This window comes from Nerophis ophidion, linkage group LG12 (genome assembly GCF_033978795.1).
Source record: "Nerophis ophidion isolate RoL-2023_Sa linkage group LG12, RoL_Noph_v1.0, whole genome shotgun sequence".
Lineage (NCBI taxonomy): Eukaryota > Metazoa > Chordata > Actinopteri > Syngnathiformes > Syngnathidae > Nerophis > Nerophis ophidion.
The window spans coordinates 59338271-59364904 of record NC_084622.1 but is presented as its reverse complement, the minus strand read 5'-3'; the positions used below and the strand labels follow the sequence as shown (position 1 = coordinate 59364904).

Sequence of the window (26634 nt, the reverse complement as noted above, 5' to 3'; positions counted from 1 at the left end):
TGAACAAGACTCCTAGGTACTTGAACTCCTCCACTTGGGGCAGGGTCTCCTCCCCAACCCGGAGATGGCACTCCACCTTTTTCCGAGCGAGAACCATGGACTCGGACTTGGAGGTGCTGATTCTCATTCGGTCGCTTCACACTCGGCTGCGAACCGATCCAGTGAGAGCTGAAGATCCCGGTCAGATGAAGCCATCAGGACCACATCATCTGCAAAAAGCAGAGACCTAATCCTGCGGTCACCAAACCGGAACCCCTCAACGCCTTGACTGCGCCTAGAAATTCTGTCCATAAAAGTTATGAACAGAATCGGTGACAAAGGACAGCCTTGACACTACTTCCACATTCACACACACATTCACACACTGATGGAGGGAGCTGCCATGCAAGGCGCCAACCAGCACCCATCAGGAGCAAGGGTGAAGTGTCTTGCTCAGGACACAACGGACGTGACGAGGTTGGTACTAGGTGGGAATTGAACCAGGGACGCTCGGCTCAACCTGTTCTCAGTGATGTACCCCCTGTGGACATTTTTTGAATTCAAGTACCCCCTAATCAGAGCAAAGCATTTTTTGGTTGGAAAAAAAGAGATGAATGCGAGTGTGAATGTTGTCTGTCTATATGTGGTGGCGACTTGTCCAGGGTGTACTCCGCCTTCCGCCCGATTGTAGCTGAAATAGGCGCCAGCGCCCCCCGCGACCCCAAAAGGGAATAAATGGTAACAGTTCGAGATGCTACCTCAGTAGAAGCATTTAAGTCTCACCTTAAAACTCATTTGTATACTCTAGCCTTTAAATAGACTCCCTTTTTAGACCAGTTGATCTGCCGTTTCTTTTCTTTTTCTTCTTTACTTTTACTCAAGTAAATATTTGGGTGACTACTCCTTACTTTTACTTGAGTAATAAATCTCTAAAGTAACAGTACTCTTACTTGAGTACAATTTCTGGCTACTCCACCCACCTCTGTTTGCGGGTGAGGCGGGTGGTGTATAAGTCCTGAAGAGATGGGTTTGGCGCACCAATGATTTCCCCAGCTGTTTTCACGATGCGCTGCAGGTCTCTTCTGTTGTGTTGAGTGTAGTTCCCGCCCCACACAGTGATGCAGCTAGAAATGATGCTTTCAATGGTGCCTCTGTAAAAAGTGGTCAGGACGGGTGGTGGAGCACTTGCCCGCTTTAGTTTTCGCAGGAAGTAAAGGCGCTGTTGGGCCTTCTTCACCAGTGATGCGGTGTTGGTAGTCCATGACAGGTCCTCACTGATGTGCACCCCCAGGAATTTGGTGCTCCTTACTCTCTCCACTGCAGCACCACCGATGGTCAGTGGCAGGTGTTGAGTGTGGCCTCTCTGGAGATTGTTGTCCCTGCACCACATGGTCAGGAGGTCCACCTCTTTCCTGTAGCGAGTCTCGTCCCCCTTGGTGACGAGACCCACCAGAGTTGTGTCGTCCGTAAACTTAACGAGGTGGTTGGAGCTGTAGGTTGGTGTGCAGTCATGTGTCAGTAGAGTGAAGAGCAGGGGACTGAGCACACAGCCTTGTGGGGCCCCTGTGCTCAGGGGGATGGTGCTTGAAGTGTTGTTACCTGTGTTGCAATGTTAATATTTCATCATAGATATATAAACTATCAGACTGCGTGGTCGCTAGTAGTGGCTTTCAGTAGGCCTTTAACTTTTACTGTCCACTTTTAGCTCTGCCTAGAATGAGCAACATGCGTTGGGTTTTAGCCTTAATATTTCAGAGTGTGTGAGCAGCTTGGCGAGGCATCGCCTCCCTCTGGGTGCAGTCTGCAAACCAAAAGCAGCAATGTGTTGAAGTGAGTTCATCCAACAGTCCACTAATAGAATTATATGTGTGTGTGTTTGCTGTGTCTACAAAATCTAGCCTTGATATGCAGCCAGGCAGAACAGGCTTTCTCTTGGTTTCGAGCTTCCAACATTACATGACCTCCTATGGAGTGTTCTTTTCTAATTACAAGCCAATTATCTACAGAGTGCTGCTGTGATCACAATGCAGTTGAGGGAAATAGAGGCTTGACATGCTGACACGCATTGTCTGCAGGCTCTTTTATGTGCGATTCTGTATCTTCTGGGGTTTGTGCAGTAGCTCACTACAAGAGGAGAGGGATCAGCAGGGTTGCTGTCTCCTACGTAAACACCAGAAGCACGAGAGATGCGAATGTTGGTGTGCTTTTATTTATTTATTTTTTAATTACGGCTTACCACTGCAGGCCACCTGTGGTTTTGTCGGCTCTTGTTTCCATTTTTATCCTCAGTGATTAGTCAAACCGTTGAATTCTCATTGTGGTGTCCCCAAGGACTCGATTTGCCTCTGATTACGGGGTGTATCATTAGAACTAACGACACAGTAATCATTAGGCCTGAGCCCACAACTTCACATGTAACGACACGTGGACTTTTAACAAGTAGAATGCCTGCGATGTCATCCATAATGGAATATGACCAAAGTGGTCATGTCATTGAATGGATGAAGGGATCCATGCATGGAGGTCCCTGTTTTGTGTAAAGAAGTGCCTGTAAAATGTCAATTAATAAATGGTGCTTTGTAGGATTTTTGTTCTAGTCTAGGGCAGTGGTTCTCAAATGGGGGTAGTTGAAGGTATGCCAAGGGGTATGTGAGATTTGTAAAATTAGAAACAATTTAAAAATCCTTTATAAATACATTTATTGAATAATACTTCAACATAATATGAATGTAAGTTCATAAACTGTGAAAAGAAATGCAACAATGCAATATTTAGTGTGGACAGCTGGATTTTTTGTGGACTTGTTCCATAAATATTGATGTTAAAGATTTATTTTTTTGTGAAGAAATTTTTTTATTTACAATCCCCAAAGAGGGAACTTTAAGTTGATGATTACTTCTATGTGTTGAAATCTTTATTTATAATTGAATCACTTGTTTATTTTTCAAAAAGTTTTTAGTTATTTTTATATCTTTTTTTTCCAAATAGTTCAAGAAAGACCACTACAAATGAGCAATATTTTGCACTGTTATACAATTTAATAAATCAGAAACTGATGACATAGTGCTGTATTTTACTTCTTTATCTCTTTTTTTCAACCAAAACCGCTTTGCTCTGATTAGGGCAGGGGTAGGGAACCTATCAATCAATCAATGTTTATTTATATAGCCCCAAATCACAAATGTCTCAAAGGACTGCACAAATCATTACGACTACAACATCCTCGGAAGAACCCACAAAAGGGCAAGGAAAACTCACACCCAGTGGGCAGGGAGAATTCACATCCAGTGGGACGCCAGTGACAATGCTGACTATGAAAAACCTTGGAGAGGACCTCAGATGTGGGCAACCCCCCCCCCCCTCTAGGGGACCGAAAGCAATGGATGTGGAGCGGGTCTAACATGATACTGTGAAAGTTCAATCCATAGTGGCTCCAACACAGCCGCGAGAGTTCAGTTCAAGCGGATCCAAGACAGCAGCGAGAGTCCCGTCCACAGGAAACCATCTCAAGCGGATCAGCAGCGTAGAGATGTCCCCAACCGATACACAGGCGAGCGGTCCATCCTGGGTCCCGACGAGCGGTCCATCCTGGGTCTCGACTCTAGAGCCAGATGTGGCTCTTTTGATGACTGCATCTGGCTCTCAGATAAATCTGAGCTGACATTGCTTAAGACGATAAGTAATGAATAATTCCACTTGTAATCACAGTGTTAAAAATAACGCTCAAAATATAAAAAAATTGTCATGCATTTTGAATCCATCCATCCGTTTCTACCGCACCTGTTCAAGAAGTTGCGTTAATGGTAAGAAGTTATGTATTTATTATTGGTTAGTGTGGGTCTTGCCCTCCAGGGGGTTCTTCAGACCACCAAGCACCGACATGAGAGCCTGTTTCAGGGTTACAATATTGTTTTATTTTTCAATAAGTCTCTGAGTTGCTTCCTAACAATTGTCTTTTCCTCTTTCGTTCTCGCTCGCACTCTGGCTCCAGCTCCAACCCCGTCTCTCCTCCTGGCTGCTGGTTATAACAGAGCGACAGGTGATTAGATAACAAGGCCCAGGTGGGCCATCTACGAATCTGTCGCTGATTTCGAGGCCGGTCCTGACAACATCCTGCTTCGCTGCAGACCCGCAGGCCACGCCCCTTCCCAAGTTAGCTTCAGAATAATGTTATTACAAAGAATAAGAGACCTATTATACTTTAGAAATGTTGGTCTTACTTAAAAATGCACGCGTTTAGTTGTGTTCAGTGTTAAAAAAAAAGTATTATATGGCTCTTACGGAAATACATTTTAAAATATTTGGCTTTTTGGCTCTCTCAGCCCAAAAAGGTTCCCGACCCCTGGATTAGGGGGGTACTTGAATTAAAGAAATGTTCACAGGCTGTAAATGGTAAATGGGTTGTACTTTCTTAAAAAAAAAAAAATGTCTCATACTCCTCAGCATGTGTAGTTGTCTAGTAATGACGTTTCAAATTGTATGCCTGGTGCACCGCAACTTTCTCTGTGCAAATAAGACAAAGACTCAACAAAGAAATATTGCATCTCCCACTTTTCCTGAAATTGTCTTTGGTCACCAAGAACCTTTCTCTTTGAAAAAGACATGTTTGGGGTTGTGCAATATATTGGTATTTAGCCGACGCAAGTAGAATAATCTTATTTGCGCAATGTGTGTCGTTCCACTTTCCGCTCTAAAGCAACTCGGCGGATAATAGCCAAGAAAGTACCGGGATAGCGAGCGCAAAAAATGTTGCCTGCCTCAGCACACCTTGCCTCGCTGCAGGTCCGCAGGCTACGCCCCCTCACAATTTCATCTAAGTTTGTCCCACCTTTTGCCATGTTGTCTACAGCAGGATCTTTCTCTCACCACCTTTTTTAGGTTTTAGGAATAACGTCACTGCAGCTGTTAGGAGCCCAAAGATGGGTGTCATTTTACCTTGGTTTTCCGGTCCAGCTTGTCTCATAACAGCAGAGAGCAGGAGTGTAGCACAAAGTGAGTTTTTCTTCCAGTGTCATATTATTCATCCAAAATGCGGCTGCTAGACTTTTGACAAGAACAAGAAAGTTTGTTCACATTACGCCTGTACTGTATATACCTTTATATACATATATACATACATATATACCTATACTGTATATACCTTTATATACATATATACATACATATATACCTATACTGTATATACCTTTATATACATATATACATACATATATACCTGTACTGGCTCACCTGCACTGGCTTCCTGTGCACTTAAGATGTGACTTTAAGGTTTTACTACTTACGTATAAAATACTACACGGTCTAGCTCCATCCTATCTTGCCGATTGTATTGTACCATATGTCCCGGCAAGAAATCTGCATTCAAAAGACTCCAGCTTATTAGTGATTCCCAAAGCCCAAAAAAAGTCTGCGGGCTATAGAGCGTTTTCCGTTCGGGCTCCAGTACTCTGGAATGCCCTCCCGGTAACAGTTCGAGATGCCACCTCAGTAGAAGCATTTAAGTCTCACCTTAAAACTCATTTGTATACTCTAGCCTTTAAATAGACCTCCTCTTTAGATCAGTTGATCTGCCGCTTCTTTACTTTTTTCTCCTATGTCTCCCCCTCCCTTGTGGAGGGGGTCCGGTCCGATGACCATGGATGAAGTACTGGCTGTCCAGAGTCGAGACCCAGGATGGACCGCTCACCTGTGTATCGATTGGGGACATCTCTACGCTGCTGATCCGCTTGAGATGGTTTCCTGTGGACGGGACTCTCGCTGCTGTCTTGGATCCACTTTGAACTGAACTCTCGCGGCTGTGTTGGAGCCACTATGGATTGAACTTTCACAGTATCATGTTAGACCCGCTCGACATCCATTGCTTTCGGTCCCCTAGAGGGGGGGGGGGTTGCCCACATCTGAGGTCCTCTCCAAGGTTTCTCATAGTCAGCATTGTCACTGGCGTCCCACTGGATGTGAATTCTCCCTGCCCACTGGGTGTGAGTTTTCCTTGCCCTTTTGTGGGTTCTTCCGAGGATGTTGTAGTCGTAATGATTTGTGCAGTCCTTTGAGACATTTGTGATTTAGGGCTATATAAATAAACATTGATTGATTGATTGATTGATCAGTAGTTAACAGATCAATGTAGCGGATCCAGGATTGGTAGGACTCTACGGTAACATCAGGCTAAACTGCTTCTTTGTGTTTTGGTGCACCGAGGCGCTGTTTCTGAATTTCCACCTGCAGAATCCTAAAAGGCACGCAACATCTGCAGCAGGCAGGCAATAAAAGCTGCCTCGTACAGTATCACTTGGCTCTTGTCTCTCATAATGTCAGCCCTCATCCAGTCATGAGCGGGGGGGGGTACACCGCGCTGCATCTTTTATTCATAAGCACAACACTTCCTTTCTACGTTGCCTCCGAAAATATGAGTCCAAATCTTTTCCAACTTTCTGTTAATTAACAGCGAGCTGAAGTCAGCCTCAGAGGCTTTGGTTGGCTCAAGTGGAAGACCCCGTTGTTTTTTTGCATTTTTTTTTCTCAGCTATTCCGTGTCCCCTGTGTGTCTTTCCGGGGTTGGAAATCACTAATAGGCAGACTCAATCAAGAGGAAAATTAAGAGTGCAGCGCAATGCTCAATGGAGTGTTTCAATACTGTAATGATAAGTCAAGATGAAAGGACAGAGCCTGCAACTAATGGGCAGTGTGATGGCGGCGGTGGATTTCAATATACTTGTCACACAGAATTGGATCGCCTTTATTGCCGCTTTCATACATTTCCAGGATGAAAGTGCTTATTTGGCCGTGTGTTTATCTCTCCATGCTGTTATCAGCATTCTGTTCATAACATCATTGATACGTAAGTTGAGCATTTGCAAGGAAAGTAATGTTGCTTTCCAAAAGTCACACAGTCTGTGTTTTCATACATATCACTATTCCCGCTACTGACTTTATATATAGAACAGTTTTTATGTGACCCGGCTAAACGGAAGTCCTTCTCGGGGATTAGATGGAAACATCTCAGAAAATAATGTCTGCTCTATCCCTTCCAAGCCAGTCTTACCGACGACTATCTCAAAGTCTTTGAACACGCGACTTAAAGAAGACATGCACTATCTTGCCAAAAGTATTTGGCCACCTGCCTTGACTCACATATGAACTTGAAGTGCCATCCCATTCATAACCCCTAGGGTTCAATATGATGTCGGTCCACCTTTTGCAGCTATTACAGCTTGAACCTTTCTGGTTGCGGAGTGTGTTTATTGGAATTTTCCACCATTCTTCCAAAAGCGCATTGGTGAGGTCACACACTGATGGCCTGGCACTCAGTCCGTTCTAATTCATCCCAAAGGTGTTTTATCGGGTTCAGGTCAGGACTATGTGCAGGCCAGTCAAGTTCATCTACACCACAGGTGTCAAACTCTGGCCCGCGGGCCAAATATGGCCCGCCGTGTAATTTCATTTGGCCCTTGAGGCAATATCTAATTAACATTAGAGCTGGCCCGCCGGTATTATATACAACGGTATTATAAACTCATACTTGCCAACCTTCCCGATTTTCTCGGGAGACTCCCGAAGTTCAGTGCACGCCCCGAAAATCATCCGGGACAACCATTCTTCCGAATTCCCACCGGGACAACGATATTAGGGGTGGGCCTTAAGGGCATTCCCTTTAGCGTTCTCTACAACCTGTCGTCACATACGCTTTTCCTCCATACAAACAGCGTGCCGGTCCAGTCACATAATATTTACGGCTTTTACACACACATAAGTGAATGCAAGTCATACTTGGTCAACAGCCATACAAGTCACACTGAGGATGGCCGTAGAAACAACGTTAACACTGTTACAAATATGCGCCACACTGTGAACTCACACCAAACAAGAATGACAAACACATTTCGGGAGAACATCCGCACCGTAACACAACATAAACACAACAGAAGAAATACCCAGAACCCCAGCGCCCCACTAACTTTTCTGGGGCGCTACAATATACACCCATGCTACCACCAAACCCCACTCCCTAGCTTGTTCAATATTCAGTGCAAAACCTGTTTGGGTCCTCTTAAAGGGTTAATTTGTTCAACCTTGGCCCGCGGCTTTGTTCAGTTTAAAATTTTGGCCCACTCTGTGTTTGAGTTTGACACCCCTGATCTACACTATACTCTTTCATCCATGTCTTTATGGACCTTGCTTTGTGCACTGGTGCTCAGTCATGTTGGAAGAGCAAGAGGCACCGATCCGCCTGTCGATCTCACCATCCACTCTTCCCCCACTCGTGAACAAGACTCCTAGGTACTTGAACTCCTCCATTTGGGGCAGGGTCTCCTCCCCAACCCGGAGATGGCACTCCACCCTTTTCCGGGCGAGAACCATGGACTCGGACTTGGAGGTGCTTATTCTCATTTCGGTCGCTTCACACTCGGCTGCGAACCGATCCAGTGAGAGCTGAAGATCCCGGTCAGATGAAGCCATCAGGACCACATCATCTGCAAAAAGCAGAGACCTAATCCTGCGGTCACCAAACCGGAACCCCTCAACGCCTTGACTGCGCCTAGAAATTCTGTCCATAAAAGTTATGAACAGAATAACTGTTTGGTACAGTGGGACAGATGAATATAAATGAGTGTAAATATACAATCCATACACAAATCTGTAAATGAAATACAATTTTTTTCTGCTGTGTTTATGTTTGCAAATGTAATAATGCAAAAGGAAAAAAAGAAAGGGCAACAAGGTTTATTTAATTAAATAGTTTGTGTGGCATGCTCACATTTCTAGGTTTGAACTTAGGATCATCGAAAGTAGTGCATTCAAAATGACTTTCATATATTCCTGAGGCCTAAGTAAATACATACAGTACTTGAGCAGAAAATCCCTTACACATTACAGAATCCAATATTAGAATCAGATGAGCTGATTTCATTACAAGATTTAATTTCTCTTACGTGTACACAAGTCTTCAGCTCAATATAGACCACATCCCCGTTACTCAAGCGTTGTTCGAAGACGTCAGTGTGTGAGCTTTGACCCGGACAACCTGCTTGAGGGACAGAATGCCATCTCGAATCAGATTTGGGACAAACCTCAAAGAAGGTTGTTTACGTGGTGACAAAGACGGGAGATTCTTGACGACCGCGGGGCATTTTGGAGTCCAGTTCGTTTGAGGATACAGACGCATTTCCAGCCCTCCCTCAGCGTGTTCACACTACCTCTCCTTCCCTCCGTCTCATGAATGGCTCGTGGAGTAGACGGGGTAAAGTGGTCGCCATTAATTATGCTGCAAAAATATTACAGAGGACGAATTTTACTTAACTTGAGAAATTATTTGACTTTTTCTCTTTGATGTTTAGGTGGACACAAGTACAGTAACTGCACTATCAAGCACTACAGTGAAATAGTGTTGTCCCGATACCAATATTTTGGTACTGGTACCTTAATTATTTCAATACTTTTCGGGGACAGCATGGCGCAGTTGGAAGAGTGGCCGTGCCAGTAACTTGGAGGTTGCTAGTTCGATCCCCAGCTTCTACCAACCGAGTCATGTCCGTTGTGTCCTTGAGAAAGGCACTTCACCCTTGCTCCTGATGGGTCCTGGTTAGTGCCTTGCATGGCAGCTCCCACAATAAGTGTGTGTATGGGTGAATGTGGAAATAGTGTCAAAGGAAGGTAGAAAAGCACCATATAAGTATTTAACCCTTTTGGTCATTTCCTAAATAAAAGGGACCACAAAAAGTGGCATTATTGTCTATATTTTAACAACAAAATCTTGGGGTACATTAAACTTATGTTTCTTATTGCAAGATTGTCCTTAAATAAAATCGTGAACATACAAGACAACTCATGTTTTATTAAGAGTAAGCAAACAAAGGCTCTGAATTAGTCTTCTGATATATGAAGTAACATATTGTGTAATTTATCATTTTATTATTTTATCAACATTATTAAGTACAAGCTGTAAAAATGTATTATTAATCTACTTGTTCTTTTACTGTTGATATCTGCTTATTTTCTCTTTTAACATGTTTTATCTATACTTCTGTTAAAATATAATAATCACTTATTCTTCTGTTACATTAGTTTTGGATGATACCACACATTTAGGTATCGGTCTGATACCAAGTGGTTACAGGATCATACATTGGTCATATTCAAAGTCCTCATATGTCCAGGGACGTATTTCCTGAGTTTATAAACATAATATGATTTTTTTTTAAAAGGAAATAAGATTTTGTGTTGATAAAAAACATTGATGTAATCAAAGTTGCATCGACTAGATACGTTGTTGTACTTGATATCTTTACAGTGGATGTTAGGTGTAGATCCACCCATGACGTTTGTGTACATTTTTCTCTTGACGCCGGTGAGCTACAGTGTGTTGTGAAACATGTTTAGCTATTCCTCGTCCTACAGGGATGATACTCGTAAGAAACTTACTTTATTTGTCGCCATGGAGGTGAGGATTAGTGATTTAGAAGTACCTAAAAAACTGCCGACTGCGGGCGTTTCAGTGGTATAACTTCACCTTTATCGTCAGTTTTTAGACCAAATTGCGTCCGTTCTCCCTTTTTCTGTCTGTCACTGTGTCTGTTTGTAAGTACTCTGTGAGTGTGCGCTGCCGAACATGCTCCTCTGCTCGTAAACCAGCAATGTCACGACAGGGCATGGAGGGGTGGGGGACCGATAGATGGATGGATGGATGGATGGATGGATGGATGGTTGGTTGGTTGGTTGGTTGGTTGGTTGGTTAGTTGGTTGGTTGGTTCGTTGATTCGTTGGTTGGTTCGTTGGTTGGTTGGTTCGTTGGTTGGTTGGTTCGTTGGTTGGTTCGTTCGTTGGTTGGTTCGTTCGTTGGTTGGCTCGTTCGTTGGTTCGTTCGTTCGTTGGTTCGTTCGTTCGTTGGTTCGTTGGTTAGTTCGTTCGTTGGTTCGTTCCTTCGTTGGTTCGTTCCTTCGTTGGTTCGTTCCTTCGTTGGTTCGTTCCTTTGTTGATTCGTTCCTTTGTTGGTTGGTTCGTTCGTTGGTTTGTTCGTTCGTTCGTTCGTTGGTTCGTTCCTTCGTTGATTCGTTCGTTCGTTGGTTGGTTCGTTCGTTCGTTGGTTCGTTCGTTCGTTTGTTCGTTGGTTCGTTGGTTCGTTCGTTGGTTCGTTCGTTGGTTCGTTCGTTGGTTCGTTGGTTCGTTCGTTGGTTCGTTGGTTCGTTGGTTGGTTCGTTGGTTCGTTGGTTGGTTCGTTGGTTCGTTGGTTGGTTCGTTCGTTCGTTGGTTCGTTGGTTCGTTCGTTCCGGTACTTTTCAGAGGCGGTATGGTACCGAATATGATTCATTAGTATCGCAGTACTATACTAACAGCGTCATATTGTCCAATCCTACACTGAAAGTACATTCCCAAGAACAAGTCTTGACAATTATGTTGTACTTGTGTCTGTAATTGTGTTTGTAGTCAAGTTTCTTAAATGGATTGAGTTCCACAGTAGACAAACAATTTTTTTACAAGTCGGTGATTTATATCATTGTGTTATTTAAAACGTGTCATGTATTTGTGGATTTCAACATGGCAGTAGCAGCCTCGCTATTTGACTTTTCATATGCAGGTTCAATGTAGCTGCTGACAGAAGCTCATTGTATATATCAGTGGTTCTCAAATGGGGGTACGTGTACCCCTGGGGGTACTTGATGGTATGCCAAGGGGTACATGAGATTTTTTTTTAAATATTCTAAAAAGTAGCAACAATTCAGAAATCCTTTATAAATATAAAATATGAATGTCAGTTCATAAACTGTGAAAAGAAATACAACAATGCAATATTCAATATTGACAGCTAGATTTTTTGTGGACATGTTCCAGAAATATTGATGTTAAAGATTTTTTTTTTCTGTGAAGAAATGTTTAGAAGTAAGTTGATGAATCCAGATGGATCTCTATTACAATCCCCAAAGAGGGCACTTTAAGTTGATGATTACTAAATCTTTATTTATAATTGAATCACTTGTTTTTTTTTCAACAAGTTTTTAGTTATTTTATATCTTTTTTCCCAAATAGTTCAAGAAAGACCACTACAAATGCGTAACATTTTGCACTGTTATACAATTTAATAAATCACAAACTGATGACATAGTGCTGTATTTTACTTATTTATCTCTTTTTTTTTTAAACAAAAATGAATTAAAAAAATGTTCACAGGGGGTACATCTCTGAAAAACGGTTGAGGCCTAGTGGTTAGAGTGTCCGCCCTGAGATCGGTATGTTGGGAGTTTAAACCTTGGCTGAGTCATACCAAAGACTAAAAAAAAAATGGGACCCATTCCCTCCCTGCTTGGCACTCAGCATCTAGGGTTGGAATTGGGGGTTAAATCACTATAAATGCCCACTGCTCCCCTCACTTCCCAGAGGGTGATCAAGGGGATGGGTCAAATGCAGAGGACAAATGTCACCACACCTAGTGTGTGTGTGAGACAATCATTAGTGCTTTTATTTTAACTTTAGACAAGTGAATGCAACGCATACTTGGTCAACAGTCATACAGGTCACACTGAGGGTGGCCGTATAAACAACTTTAACACTGTTACCAATATGCGCCACACAGTGAACCCACACCAAACAGGAATGACAAACACATTTTGGGAGAACATCCGCACCGTAACACAACATAAACACAACAGAACAAATACCCAGAACCCCTTGAAGCATTAACTCTTCCGGGACGCTGCAACACCCCACATTCCAACGCCTTCAAGGTGAAGCATAGACTTTAGTTGCGGACATATGAAGCACAAAGTGGAAAAATGGAAAATGGAGAAATACCAGCTGCTTCAAACATGTCTATTGATAAAGAAAGAACTCTTAAAATATATGCATTCACCACAACTTCTATGGGAAGTTATCAAAGGCTCTCACACTGAGGCTAGAGTACTGTGGTAAAGTACTGGAACACAGGATAGACTAGCCACGGATCTGCAGAGTCATGAAAGAGGAGTGAGGGGGAGGCTTAGAAAGTCAAGGAGGAGCAAGGCATTAATGTCAGCTGGCAAATATAGCTCGGGGTTGGAGCTTTCCTGGCCCCACGGGATGGTTAGGGTTGTGTTAGGCCCCTGTACACCAGTGCCTGACTGATAAGTTGGAGCAAGTCGTATATCATGATGGCTCCCGTTTCCTCTCATAGGTGGTGCCTCGTTTTGGGTAAAACCTCCTCAATGTCTACAAACAGCACTCATTTAAACAATAATCTTGTTCATGAATATGTTTTTGTGTAAACAAAGTCTAAAGTAAAGAGCTGGCGATCTGTTAGACTGCCTGTGTTTTAGTACAATGGCAGTCCAATGGTCTCTCACATGGGCGATGTGGGTTCGAGTCCTGCTCAGAGGAGTAGGGAAAAAACGACACAGCTGAGAGAGAGAGAGAGAGAGAGAGAGAGAAACTACATAATCACTAGACCAGGGGTGTCAAACGTACGACCCACAGGCCAGGTCAGCCCCGTGAACAGGTTTTACCCGGCCTGTGGGAGGAGTTTGCTAAATATAAAAGTGAGCCCAAATGTTTGAATGCAAGAAACTGCTGTACTAAATGTGTCCACTAGATGTCGCAAAAGCAATTCTTTGTATCTTTGTGGCCGGAGGCGATTGCTCAAAGAATACAAGATTACCCTAAAACATGGGTGTCAAACTCTGGTCCGCGGGCCAAATTTGGCCTGCCGTACAATTTCATTTGGCCCTTGAGGCAATATCAAATTAACATTAGAGCTGGCCCGCCGGTACTATAAAGGCACTGCCTTTAGCGTTGTCTACAATATGTTGAACTCCTCCAATTGTGAGTTGTGTCTGTTAAAATCATGGTTGTTTTTACAAATGATGACAGTTGTGAACAAGAGCATATATTGTCTCTGTGTGATGTGAATGAGGTATGGTATCTCTACGCTGCTGATCCGACTCCGCTTTGGATGGTTTCCTGTGGACGGGACTCTGGCTGCTGTCTTGGATCCACTTTGAACTGAACTCTCGCGACTGTGTTGGATCCACTATGGATTGAACTTTCACAGTATCATGTTAGACCCGCTCCACATCCATTGCTTTCGGTCCCCTAGAGGGGGGGGGTTGCTCACATCTGAGGTCCTCTCCAAGGTTTCTCATAGTCAGCATTGTCACTGGCGTCCCACTGGATGTGAATTCTCCCTGCCCACTGGGTGTGAGTTTTCCTTGCCCTTATGTGGGTTCTTCCGAGGATGTCGTAGTGGTTTTGTAAAGTCCTTTGAGACATTTATGATTTAGGGCTATATAAATAAACATTAATTGATTGATTGATGGTTGTATTTTATATTAAGTATGTGTCCATGAAAGGGCATTTTATGACTTTTCTTAATTTGATTACATGCTATAGTATGACTTTATTGTCATAATTTTATTGCATGATTTTTGTATCCCTTTAGTTTTAGTAGCCAGGGACTGCAGATGGAAATGAACTATTTCAATCAATCAATCAATCAATGTTTATTTATATAGCCCCAAATCACAAATGTCTCAAAGGACTGCACAAATCATTACGACTACAACATCCTCGGAAGAACCCACAAAAGGGCAAGGAAAACTCACACCCAGTGGGCAGGGAGAATTCACATCCAGTGGGACGCCAGTGACAATGCTGACTATGAGAAACCTTGGAGAGGACCTCAGATGTGGGCAACCCCCCCCCCCCCCCCCCCCCCCTCTAGGGGACCGAAAGCAATGGATGTCGAGCGGGTCTAACATGATACTGTGAAAGTTCAATCCATAGTGGCTCCAACACAGCCGCGAGAGTCCAGTTCAAGCGGATCCAAGACAGCAGCGAGAGTCCACAAGGGAGGGGGGGACATAGGAGAAAGAAAAGAAGCGGCAGATCAACTGGTCTAAAAAGGAGGTCTATTTAAAGGCTAGAGTATACAGATGAGTTTTAAGGTGAGACTTAAATGCTTCTACTGAGGTAGCATCTCGAACTGTTACCGGGAGGGCATTCCAGAGTACTGGAGCCCGAACGGAAAACGCTCTATAGCCCGCAGACTTTTTTTGGGCTCTAGGAATCACTAATAAGCCGGAGTCTTTTGAACGCAGATTTAGCTATAATCTCGTACAGAACAAATCTGTCTTTGAGCTTAATGTTTCTGTGCATTGTCCCTTCAAATAAAGACTATATATATAAATCACTAGTGTCTCAAAGGGCTGCACAAACCACTACGACATCCTCGGTAGGCCCACATAAGGGCAAGGAAAACTCACACCCAGTGGGACGTCGGTGACAATAATGACTATGAGAAACCTTGGAGAGGAGGAAACCAATGGATGTCGAGCGGGTCTAACATGATACTGTGAAAGTTCAATCCATAATGGATCCAACACAGTCGCAAGAGTCCAGTCCAAAGCGGATCCAACACAGCAGCGAGATTCCCGTTCACAGCGGAGCCAGCAGGAAACCATCCCAAGCGGAGGCGGATCAGCAGCGCAGAGATGATTTAGGGCTATATAAGTAAACATTGATTGATTGAGATATATATATATATATATATATATATATATATATGTATATATATATATATATGTATACATATATATATATATGTATTTATATATATATATGTATACATATATATATAAGATGTAGGCCGATTTTGAGCTTCCCCTTTTTAAGAGACCAGCATCCACTACTGGATGCTACATATGTAAAACAAGTAAACCGCATGATGTTAGTACATCAGTCGAGGAAAATGAGCAAACTACTGTAATTAGATCTGGATGTTATTTTTTTATTTATTTTGATGGATTGAAAATGAACACCAATGAATTGACTAATGAACATTATCACATACTTTATTCAGAAAGTATAAATAACGACAAATAAAGACAGAATACTATCAACCGCAACATGTAAGTGTAAAGAAAAACAACAACATTATGATTTGTACATTTTCAGAATGCGCTAGTTCTATTTCCAAACAAAGAAAAAAATATGAAGTTGTCTTTATTTTTAAGTTATCATGCCGTGATTTTACCAGTCCGGCCTACTTGGGAGTAGATTTTTTCTGCATGAGTGTCAAAATGAGTTTGACACCTCTGCACTGGACAAAGCTGAGGTGTTTGTGATTGAGAGCTACGAACGCCAATCATTGCATTCCGCCGACAAAATCGGGGGCCCTTAATTGGGTTGGGGCCCCTGGTAAGCCCGTGCATTGAAGCGGCCTTGTCTGTGACACCGAGTCAGGCGTTTGTGACTGCCTAAAGGTCATGTGCATATATTATCACACTAATCCCAAGACTGCAGTCTATATTAACATCTCTGTGTGCATATTTAAGATGAAAGCCATATAGACTCAGCCTCAGCATTAACCTGCCTACAAAGAAAATAAGTAGTGTCGGATTTTGTTTGTTTTGGTTGGTTTGATGCGTGAAATCAGTCCTTTTACTTCATGTAAAGATGATGTGCTGCTCCTGGGGGACCTGTTTACCATTTATATCAAGGACAAAAAAAAACAAGGGGGTATTAACATTAAAACCAACTGATTTGAACCAGCTAAAACTAATATGTGTCTCATTTAGACTCAGCCTTTGGAAAATCAGTTTCCCACTGCTTGAGTTCAATCCTTTCATTTTTATTTTTTTTAAATGCTCCTCTGCGACGCTGAGAAGACTTCCGTTGAACTCATGTTTGCACCGAGCGCCGCAGTACAAATAAAAGGATCTTCCAGGGATTTTCCATTTTTCAAAGACCGTGGATTAAGCATCGCATGGTAAAGGAGAACTCATGCTCAGCAAATAGCGTATTTTCTTTATCTTGCCGCCAACGTTGAAGTCTTTGTAATGATGACTCAGAGTTAAGGTGTCTTGGAAGTGTGCACACTTAAAGAAAAAAAAGGGATAACTTGCAAGAGAAAAACTTTTGATATGCAAAAGAACCATATGCTAAACGTGACTTCCCTGAAGGGGCAAGCCTGACATGTTGGGTTCTTTGTATCTTTATGAATATCATTTATATGTAGATTAAATCATTTTGGTCTCAGTATTGATCCTTGGTGTACTCCACATGTTATTTTTAGAGAAATTAAGCTGTATTCACCTTGTTGATGAGCTTCTTATCCAGTTTAGGGCTAGCCCTCAGATGGCATACCGTTCTAATTCGTTAATTAAGATGTTGTGATTGATTGTGTCAAAAGCTATTTGTTAAATTCATAAACACTGCTGCTGCACACTGTTTTCCATCTATTGCATTGGTAATTTTCTTCTGTTATTTCAATTAGGAATAAATATTAGCTCTGTAACCGTATTGATTTGCTGTGAGTGTTCCATTTTTATTCATGAATTTGTCCAGTTTGAAATTGAATCATTTTTCTATCATTTAAAAAAATTGTGGCAGTTTGTGATTTTTTTTTTTTTTTTGTCTTCTGTCTTACAAAATAAGTAAAACTTTTGCTATTTTCATTTTGGAAATTGCACGGTAGAAAAAATGAAAAATTACTGATGTCTTCGATAACATTTATTTGTTTTCCTGGAAAAATGTTTTCCACGACATTCTGTTGAGTTCTTGGATTTGCATTTCTCTACTATTTTGATTAGTTATTATTTTGTTACATTTTTAACATGCTCAGTAGCCTTGTGGCTAGGGTGTCCGCCCTGAAATCGGTTGGTCGTGAGTTCATACCGACTTATACCAAAGCCTATAAAAATGGGACCAATTACCACTCTGCCGTAAGGGTTGGAATTGGGGGTTAAATCACCAAAAATTATTCTCGAGTGCAGCCACCTCTGCTGCTCACTGCTCCCCTCACCTGTCAGGGTGTGGTCAAGGGGATGGGTCAAACGCAGAGAGTAATTTTACCACACCTAGTCTGTGTGTGACTATCAGTGGTACTTTAATTTTTGAAAAACATTGGGTACATTTTTATTCCCTGAAAATGACAATAAGAACAATTAAAATGAGCACTTTTATTAAAATATTTGTGTGTTCTCTTGTTGGGGGGTTCACCCTGGAAGCAATAATATGGCTATAATAGTGTAATATGGCTATATTTGTCTAATCCAGGGGTCGGCAACCCAAAATGTTGAAAGAGCCATAAATTAAAAGCCATATTACATACAGATAGTGTGTCATGAGACATAAATTGAATTAAAGCTGCAAGCAGCGTTGGTCGGGTCCGCCTTATGTTCCTGTTGATTTTAACTGAAAGATGCCAATTATCAAAATGTAGGTCTATATGAGACCTACATCGAGGTTTTTGTTTCATGTATGTCCGACATTCCTACCAGAAGTTACAAGCAGTTTTATCTGTTTCCTCTTCCTAGGAGCATTTTTTCTGTGTTTTATTCAAAAATTGCAATAGAGCACAATTTTGAGTTTTAAGGTTTGGTTTTTTCACTAGATGGTGAGTTTTGAAGCATTTTAAGGGGGTCAAATTTCAGTTCAAAGAGGCAAAAATTTGAATTTCTTGCGAAAATTTTGTTTTGAAGGGGTTTTTGCCAACTTCCTGTTGATTTTTGCTATAGAAGGTTCTAATTGGAAATGTAGGTCTAAGTCAGACCTATATAGAGGTTTTTGTTTCATGTCTCTACGACATTCCTAACGGAAGTTACAAGCAGTCTGTTTTTTTGTTTTTTTTCCTAGGGGGCGCTAGCGCGCAATTTTGATTTTTCTGGTTTGGCTGCCTAATAAGTTGGGAAGGCATGCGAGGCCGACGTGTGTGTCAAATTTGGTGAGTTATGAAGCATGTTAAGGGGGTCAAATTACAGCGCATAGGTGCGGAATAAAGAAAGAAAGAATAATAATAATAATAATAATAAAACACAGCAGATTCAATAGGGTCCTTGCCCATGGCAAAGGACTCCTGTGGAGTCCTTTACCATAGGCAGGGCGGACCCTAATTAAGAGGACTTAAAGGAAACTAAATGAGCTCAAATATAGCTACAAATGAGGCATAATGATGCAATATGTACATGCAGCTAGCCTAAATAGCATGTTAGCATTGATTAGCTTGCAGTCATGCAGTGACCAAATAACATCAACAAAACTCACCTTTGTGCATTCATGCACAACGTTCAAAGTTTGGTGGACAAAATGAGACGGAAAAAGAAGTGGCATAAAACACGTCTTAGAAAGTCGGAGAAAGTTATACATGTAAACAAACTATGGTGAGTTCAAGGACCGCCAAAATTGGTAGGACAAAACGCTGCTCGCCATATACTCGAATCAGTGAAACATGTTTAATATAAACAGTGTGCTTTATAGCAATTAGGGAGGTTTATGTCATGTTTTTCCTCCTACAGAAACCATATTAAAACAAAAAGTATGTTTTTTTTTTTGTCCATCATTTCCATTTTTTATATATTTTTTAAAATAGGGCGGCGCTAAAGAGCCCGGGGTTGCGGACCCCTGGTCTAATCTAAGAAATATATGTCAAGCAAAATAAAGGTTCAGATGAGAAACCTACTTAAAGACTAATTCGGGTTCATCTTGAGAGCATCTATCTTTTGAGGTGATACAGGAGACACAGCTTAACTTTCCAAGGGGGAATAATAATTGAAGAGCACTGTAGAACGAGGCCATTAATGCCTTTGGATAAGGTGATTCTGCGACATGGGAGTGCGGGAAATGTAAGGTGAGGCTGCTAGACAAAGGCATGCAGAAGCTTTATTCACAATTTAAAGGTCAAAGTTGTCATCCCTTAAAGCTTTCCAGTTTTTAAGGAACGGTTTAAGTGTGTCTGGCGGTTAACTTGAGCCAAAAGCAGCAAGAATCATTAATTAACTGTACACACTGAGTATTGGCATGTGTGAGCCATGACTCATAGTTCCCTTCTCTCCACCGAGGAAAGTTTTTAATGTTTTGTCAGATCGTCGGTATCCAAAATCCACCAGTAAGTGGATCCAAAAGTACCAAAAGTCAGACGGAACATGAACAATATCAAAATAAATTAATGTTTTGATTTTGAGCAATGAGCTTCTTTACTGGATGTTGTGGATTTGAAACAGGTGAGCGTACTTCAAAGACCACAGGAAACCATGATGTGTGTTTTCTGTTTTTTTGGGTAAGGAAGCCATTTTGGTAACTTCTCTGAACCAGGTTGGGAGCATGGAATTGTCCAAAATGTTTTGCTACCCTGGAGCATTCAAAGTTCATTTCACTGGCACTAAAGGGCCAAGCCCAACTCCTAAAAGATAACCCCACACCATAATTCCTCCTCCACCAAATTTCACACTCGGCACAATGCAGTCTGAAATGTACCATTCTCCTGGCAACCTCCAAACCTAGACTCCCCCATCAGAATTCAGGGTTTCCCACGCATTCATTGATTTGTGGCGGCCCGCCACAAAAGAATTACGGCCGCCACAAATAAAAAAATTAAAAATAAAAAAATCTTGGGTTTTTTGTTTTTTTTTCGGCTTTTGACTCGCTCGACCGCTCATAAAAGTAATGGGACTCTGTCTGTGAATGGAGCTTGTAGTTACATATTGTATAAATATGTAAATATGATATGAATATGTATATAAATATGTACATAAAGTGTTGTAATTATATTCCAACTCCACGTTCTTCTTGGTCATCGCCACCGCCATTACCCCCCCCCCCCCCCTCCCACTCCCCCCGGTGCCCGACCACACCACCACAAATAGATGCCTGACCTGTGGGAAACACTGGATTGCCAGATAGAAAAGCGTGATTAGTCACTCCAGAGAATGCAGCTCACGTGCTTTACACCACTGCATTGGACTTGGTGATGTATGGCTTAGATGCAGCTGCCCGGCCATGTAAGCCTATTCCATGAAGCTCTCTGCGTACTGTACGTGGGCTAATTGGAAGGTCACATGAAGTTTGGAGCTCTGTTGCGACTGACAGTGCAGAAAGTCTTTGCACTATGCTTTTCAGCATCTGTCAGTTTACGTGGCCTACCACTTGGTGGCTGAGTTGCTGTTGTTCCCAAACTCTTCCATTTCCAGATAATAAAGCCAATAGTTGACTTTGGAATATTTAGGAGTGAGGACATTTCACGTCCGGATTTGTTGCACAGGTGGCATCCTGTGACAGTTCCACGCTGGAAATCACTGAGCTCCCGAGTGCGGCCCATTCTTTCAAAAATGTTTGTAGAAACAGTCTCCATGCCTAAGTGCTTGATTTTATACACCTGTGGCCGGGCTAAATGATTAGGACACCTCCATCCATCCATCCATCCATCTTCTTCCGCTTATCCGAAGTCGGGTCGTGGGGGCAGCAGCCTAAGCAGGGAAACCCAGACTTCCCTCTCCCCAGCCACTTCGTCTAGCTCTTCCCGGGGGATCCCGAGGCGTTCCCAGGCCAGCCGGGAGACATAGTCTTCCCAACGTGTCCTGGGTCTTCCCCGTGGCCTCCTACCGGTTGGACGTGCCCTAAACACCTCCCTAGGGAGGCGTTCGGGTGGCATCCTGACCAGATGCCCGAACCACCTCATCCGGCTCCTCTCCATGTGGAGGAGCAGCGGCTTTACTTTGAGTTCCTCCCGGATGGCAGAGCTTCTCACCCTATCTCTAAGGGAGAGACCTGGAAACTCATTTGGGCCGCTTGTACCCGTGATCTTATCCTTTCGGTCATGACCCAAAGCTCATGACCATAGGTGAGGATGGGAACGTAGATCGACCGGTAAATTGAGAGCTTTGCCTTCCGGCTCAGCTCCTTCTTCACCACAACGGATTGGTACAACGTCCGCATTACTGAAGACGCCGCACTGATCCGCCTGTGGATCTCACGATCCACTCTTCCCCCACTCATGAACAAGACTCCTAGGTACTTGAACTCCTCCACTTGGGGCAGGGTCTCCTCCCCAACCCGGAGATGGCATTCCACCCTTTTCCGGGCGAGAACCATGGACTCGGACTTGGAGGTGCTGATTCTCATTCCGGTCGCTTCACACTCGGCTGCGAACCGATCCAGTGAGAGCTGAAGATCCCGGTCAGATGAAGCCATCAGGACCACATCATCTGCAAAAAGCAGAGACCTAATCCTGCGGTCACCAAACCGGAACCCCTCAACGCCTTGACTGCGCCTAGAAATTCTGTCCATAAAAGTTATGAACAGAATGGGTGACAAAGGACAGCCTTGGCGGAGTCCAACCCTCACTGGAAACGTGTCCGACTTACTGCCAGCAATGCGGACCAAGCTCTGGCACTGATCATACAGGGAGTGGACCGCCACAATAAGACAGTCCGATACCCCATACTCTCTGAACACTCCCCACAGGACTTCATGAGGGACACGGTCCAATGCCTTCTCCAAGTCCACAAAGCACATGTAGACTGGTTGGGCAAACTCCCATGCACCCTCAAGAACCCTGCCGAGAGTATAGAGCTGGTCCACAGTTCCACGACCAGGACGAAAACCACACTGTTCCTCCTGAATCCGAGGTTCGACTATCCGACGTAGCCTCCTCTCCAGTACACCTGAATAGACCTTACCGGGAAGGACACCTGATTTTAATAATTTGGATGGGTGGCCAAATACTTTTGGAAATGTAGTATATATATATATATATATATATATATATATATATATATATATATATATATATATATATATATATATATATATATATATATATATCCATCATATATTTATATGAATGATATATCATTAATATAATGGATATTATTAAAACATAATTGGATATTAAGACTGTGTGAAAGTTTGACACCTACCTTGTTTTCTTTATATTGTCTTCTTCCGTGACAACCTTCTTAAAGTGTTGTAATCATTTAGAAATATTTAGAAATATCAAGCAGCTAAAATGTGCCAAACATGGATAGGTGTGGAGAGATTGTTTTACTTTTTCCCATCATGCAAATAGAAATGTAAATATATATTTATGTATTCATATTATACACAATGTTCAGTGAGCAGGTTGAATTATGTGTGACCATGTGTGTTGATTTTTATGTTCGTAGCATATGTTTCTCTTTTTTTTTTTTTGCACCATGACTAGGGAAGGTTCTTTGGATTGTGGCATACAAGTAAATGCTGTGCTGTGGTGTCAACGTACTTTCAAGGGTCATTGATCTGATTTACTCCCATTGTCCACAAGATGGCAGCAAATATGCAGCTTTCAGACACCGCCTGGTATTTAAAATTCATTTTTAAAAGACTCCGCTGTGCGATGCTATGCAAACTCATGAAGTCTCTGGGGCCAAAGTGAAGAAGCCGGGCCCCGCGGGCTGTAGATTGGACACACCTGCTCTAAACAGACCCCAGATATGCCACATTGCAGGAGAACTAAGTAATATCTCTCAGCAAAGAAAGCAATTCAAAGGAGCAGAAAGATGATTAAAGCAAAGCTTTTTCGAATAGTATAAGTAAAATTAATCATTGCAGCCCGACACAATTGTCATCCTGACAGCGACAATATTTTCTCCAACGTACTTCCGTGAGGTTGTAATGCTTGAAATTGCTTTTAGTGAGTCTCGTATACAGAGTCAGTGTGGCACTAATTCTGTTCTATTGAAAGTATAAGTCAAGAAGTTGACCGGCCTTCCAGTCGGTGTAAACCCATCACAAGCTAATCTTGTAAAGCTAGTAAGTGTCATTAAGTGATAAGAAGACCTTTAAAATCTCGTTTGCCAAGGCAGCTTTAATAACGAGACTGCTTTCCCAGAAGGTCTTTATTTGCACGGTCCTTCCTATACGTGTGTTTAGCTAACAGGGATTAGTTGTGCAAGTCCGAGGTATCCACAAGTAGAATAAAAGACGGATATGTTTTAAGTCAACAAATGGTAGCGGACGTGTCTGCAATATAAAGAAGACTCACATGATTAAAATGGGTCTTTTATGTCATTATTTTATTCTGACACTCAACACGTCTTTGGGCACGGTCCATGTAATGTGTGGTGTGTGTGAGCGTGTAATGGACGTTTCCCCATCTTCCTTCTGTCTGATGTCTGTCTACATTAGAGGTGTCAAACTCCTTTTCATCGAGGGCCACATCACAGTAATGGCTGCCTTCATAAGGCCGATTATTTTTTAAATTAAATGTATGCATGCGGGCAATAATCTGTCATTAATCATCCAAAAAAAAACACCATTGACAGCATTTATATAAATGTGTACCAGTAATCACCTCATATTATTACATTATTGCCTATGCACTTAAATATTAGATTTTTTTCATTTTCAAGCAAATATTGTGAATTTGTGTGAATTATATTTATATAGCGCTTTTCTCAATTGACTCAAAGCGCTTTACATAGTGAAACCCAATATCTAAGTTACAATTAAACCAGTGTGGGTGGCACTGGGAGCAGGTGGGTAAAGTGTCTTGCCCAAGGACACAACGGCAGTAACTAGGATGGCACAAGCGGGAATCAAACCTGCAACTCTCAAGTTGCTGGCACGGCCACTCTACCAACCGAGCTATGCCGCCCCCAATCCAACTTTTTATTTGTATCTTTATTAACATATTTATGTGACTATTGGTATATTCTAATTTTACTGTTATATTTGTATTCCCATTGTTGCTTTTTATTTTGATTCTTATTGTAATGTTTTTCTATTTCGTTTCCATTTATACCCCCTTTATTCACTTTTCAATCAATCAATCAATGTTTACTTATATAGCCCTAAATGACAAGTGTCTCAAAGGGCTGCACAAACCACAACGGCATCCTCGGTAGAGCCCACATAAGGGCAAGGAAAAACTCACCCCGGTGGGACGTTGGTGACAGTAACAATGACTATGAAAAACCTTGGAGAGGACCGCATATGTGCAACCCCTCTAGGGCAGTAGTCCCCAACCTTTTTGTATCCGCGGACCGGTCAACGCTTAATAATTTGTCCCGCGGCCCGGGGGACAATTTTTCTTATTTTTTTAATTTTTTTATTTTTATGAAATCAAGATAAAAAACACAATATACACTTACAATTAGTGCACCAACCACAAAAACCTCCATTTTTCATGACAAAAACGCCCCTTTTTCATGACAGAGGAAAAAAAATAATAATAATAATTTATTTTTTTTAATAAAAATGAATAAAACATTCTTACCAATTGGGCGACGGTGGTTGGTGCACTAATGGTTGGTGGTTGGGGACTTACTGCTCTAGGGGACCGAAAGCAATGGATGTCGAGCGGGTCTAACATGATATTGTAAAAGTCCAATCCATAGTGGATCTAACATAACCGTGAGAGTCCAGTCTAAAGTGGATCCAATATAGTAGCGAGAGTCCCGTCCATAGTGGAGCTAGCAGGAAACCATCCCAAGTGGAGGCGGATCAGCAGCGCAAGGATGTCCCCAGTCGATACGCAGGCGAGCGGTCCATCCTGGGTCCCGACTCTGGACAGCCAGTACTTCATCCATGGCCACCAGACCGGACCCGCTCCACAAGGGAGGGGGGTACAGAGGAGAAAAAGAAAAGAAACGGCAGATCAACTGGTCAAAAAAGGGGGTCTATTTAAAGGCTAGAGTATGCAAATGAGTTTTAAGGTGAGACTTAAATGCTTCTACTGAGGTGGCATCTCGAACTGTTACCGGGAGGGCATTCCAGAGTACTGGAGCCCGAACGGAAAACGCTCTATAGCCCGCAGACTTTTTTTGGGCTCTAGGAATCACTAATAAGCCGGAGTCTTTTGAAGGCAGATTTCTTGCCGGGACATATGGTACAATACAATCGGCAAGATAGGATGGAGCTAGACCGTGTAGTATTTTATACGTAAGTAGTAAAACCTTAAAGTCACATCTTAAGTGCACAGGAAGCCAGTGCAGGTGAGCCAGTATAGGTATATATGTATGTATATATGTATATAAAGGTATATACAGTATAGGTATATATGTATGTATATATGTATATAAAGGTATATACAGTACAGGTATATATGTATGTATATATGTATATAAAGGTATATACAGTACAGGCGTCATGTGATCAAACTTTCTTGTTCTTGTCAAAAGTCTAGCAGCCGCATTTTGTACCAACTGTAATCTTTTAATGCTAGACATGGGGAGACCCGAAAATAATACGTTACAGTAATCGAGACGAGACGTAACAAACGCATGGATAATGATCTCAGCGTCTTTAGTGGACAGAATGGAGCGAATTTTAGCGATATTACGGAGATGAAAGAAAGCCGTTTTAGTAACGCTTTTAATGTGTGCCTCAAAGGAGAGAGTTGGGTCGGAGATAATACCGATAATATTGTGACTAAAAAGGTACAAACAAAAAGCGCTCACTGCAGCGGCACAACTTGGCTAAAGAAACAAAACTAACACTTTAACATAAACTATGAACATAACGCCAACAACACGTATTGTGACTTGAAAAGAACAGCATGAACTTTAGCTTGAAAAACGAGTACGACTTACTGTGGGAGGAACAGAGCATGGAATTAATACAATGACTCCAGAAGGACTGACTGGAAATGACAAGCTTAAATACTGCCTCTGATTAGTGCTCAGGAAGCAGGTGAGCGGGCGAGCATTAATCAGAGGCAGGTGAACACAATAAGTAACTATGGCAACAAAACAAGGGAGTGAAAAACAGGTAGCAATGGAGTGTTAAAGGCCTACTGAAATGAGATGTTCTTATTTAAACGGGGATAGCAGGTCCATTCTATGTGTCATACTTCATCATTTCGCGATATTGCCATATTTTTGCTGAAAGGATTTAGTAGAGAACATCCACCATAAAGTTCGCAACTTTTAGTCGCTAATA

At 42.2% G+C, this 26634-nt stretch overlaps 1 protein-coding gene across 1 annotated transcript in view; it reads left to right on the top strand.

The window, feature by feature from the left end:
• The first annotated feature begins 9181 nt into the window (after positions 1-9181).
• The window catches only part of LOC133563638 (tetraspanin-9-like), a 165669-nt gene continuing 148216 nt past the window's right edge, over positions 9182-26634 (top strand). The window contains exon 1 of the mRNA XM_061917885.1: positions 9182-9217. Coding sequence (XP_061773869.1) covers positions 9197-9217 — 21 coding nt within the window. The 5' untranslated portion in view covers positions 9182-9196. The remainder of the gene's footprint in view (positions 9218-26634) is intronic.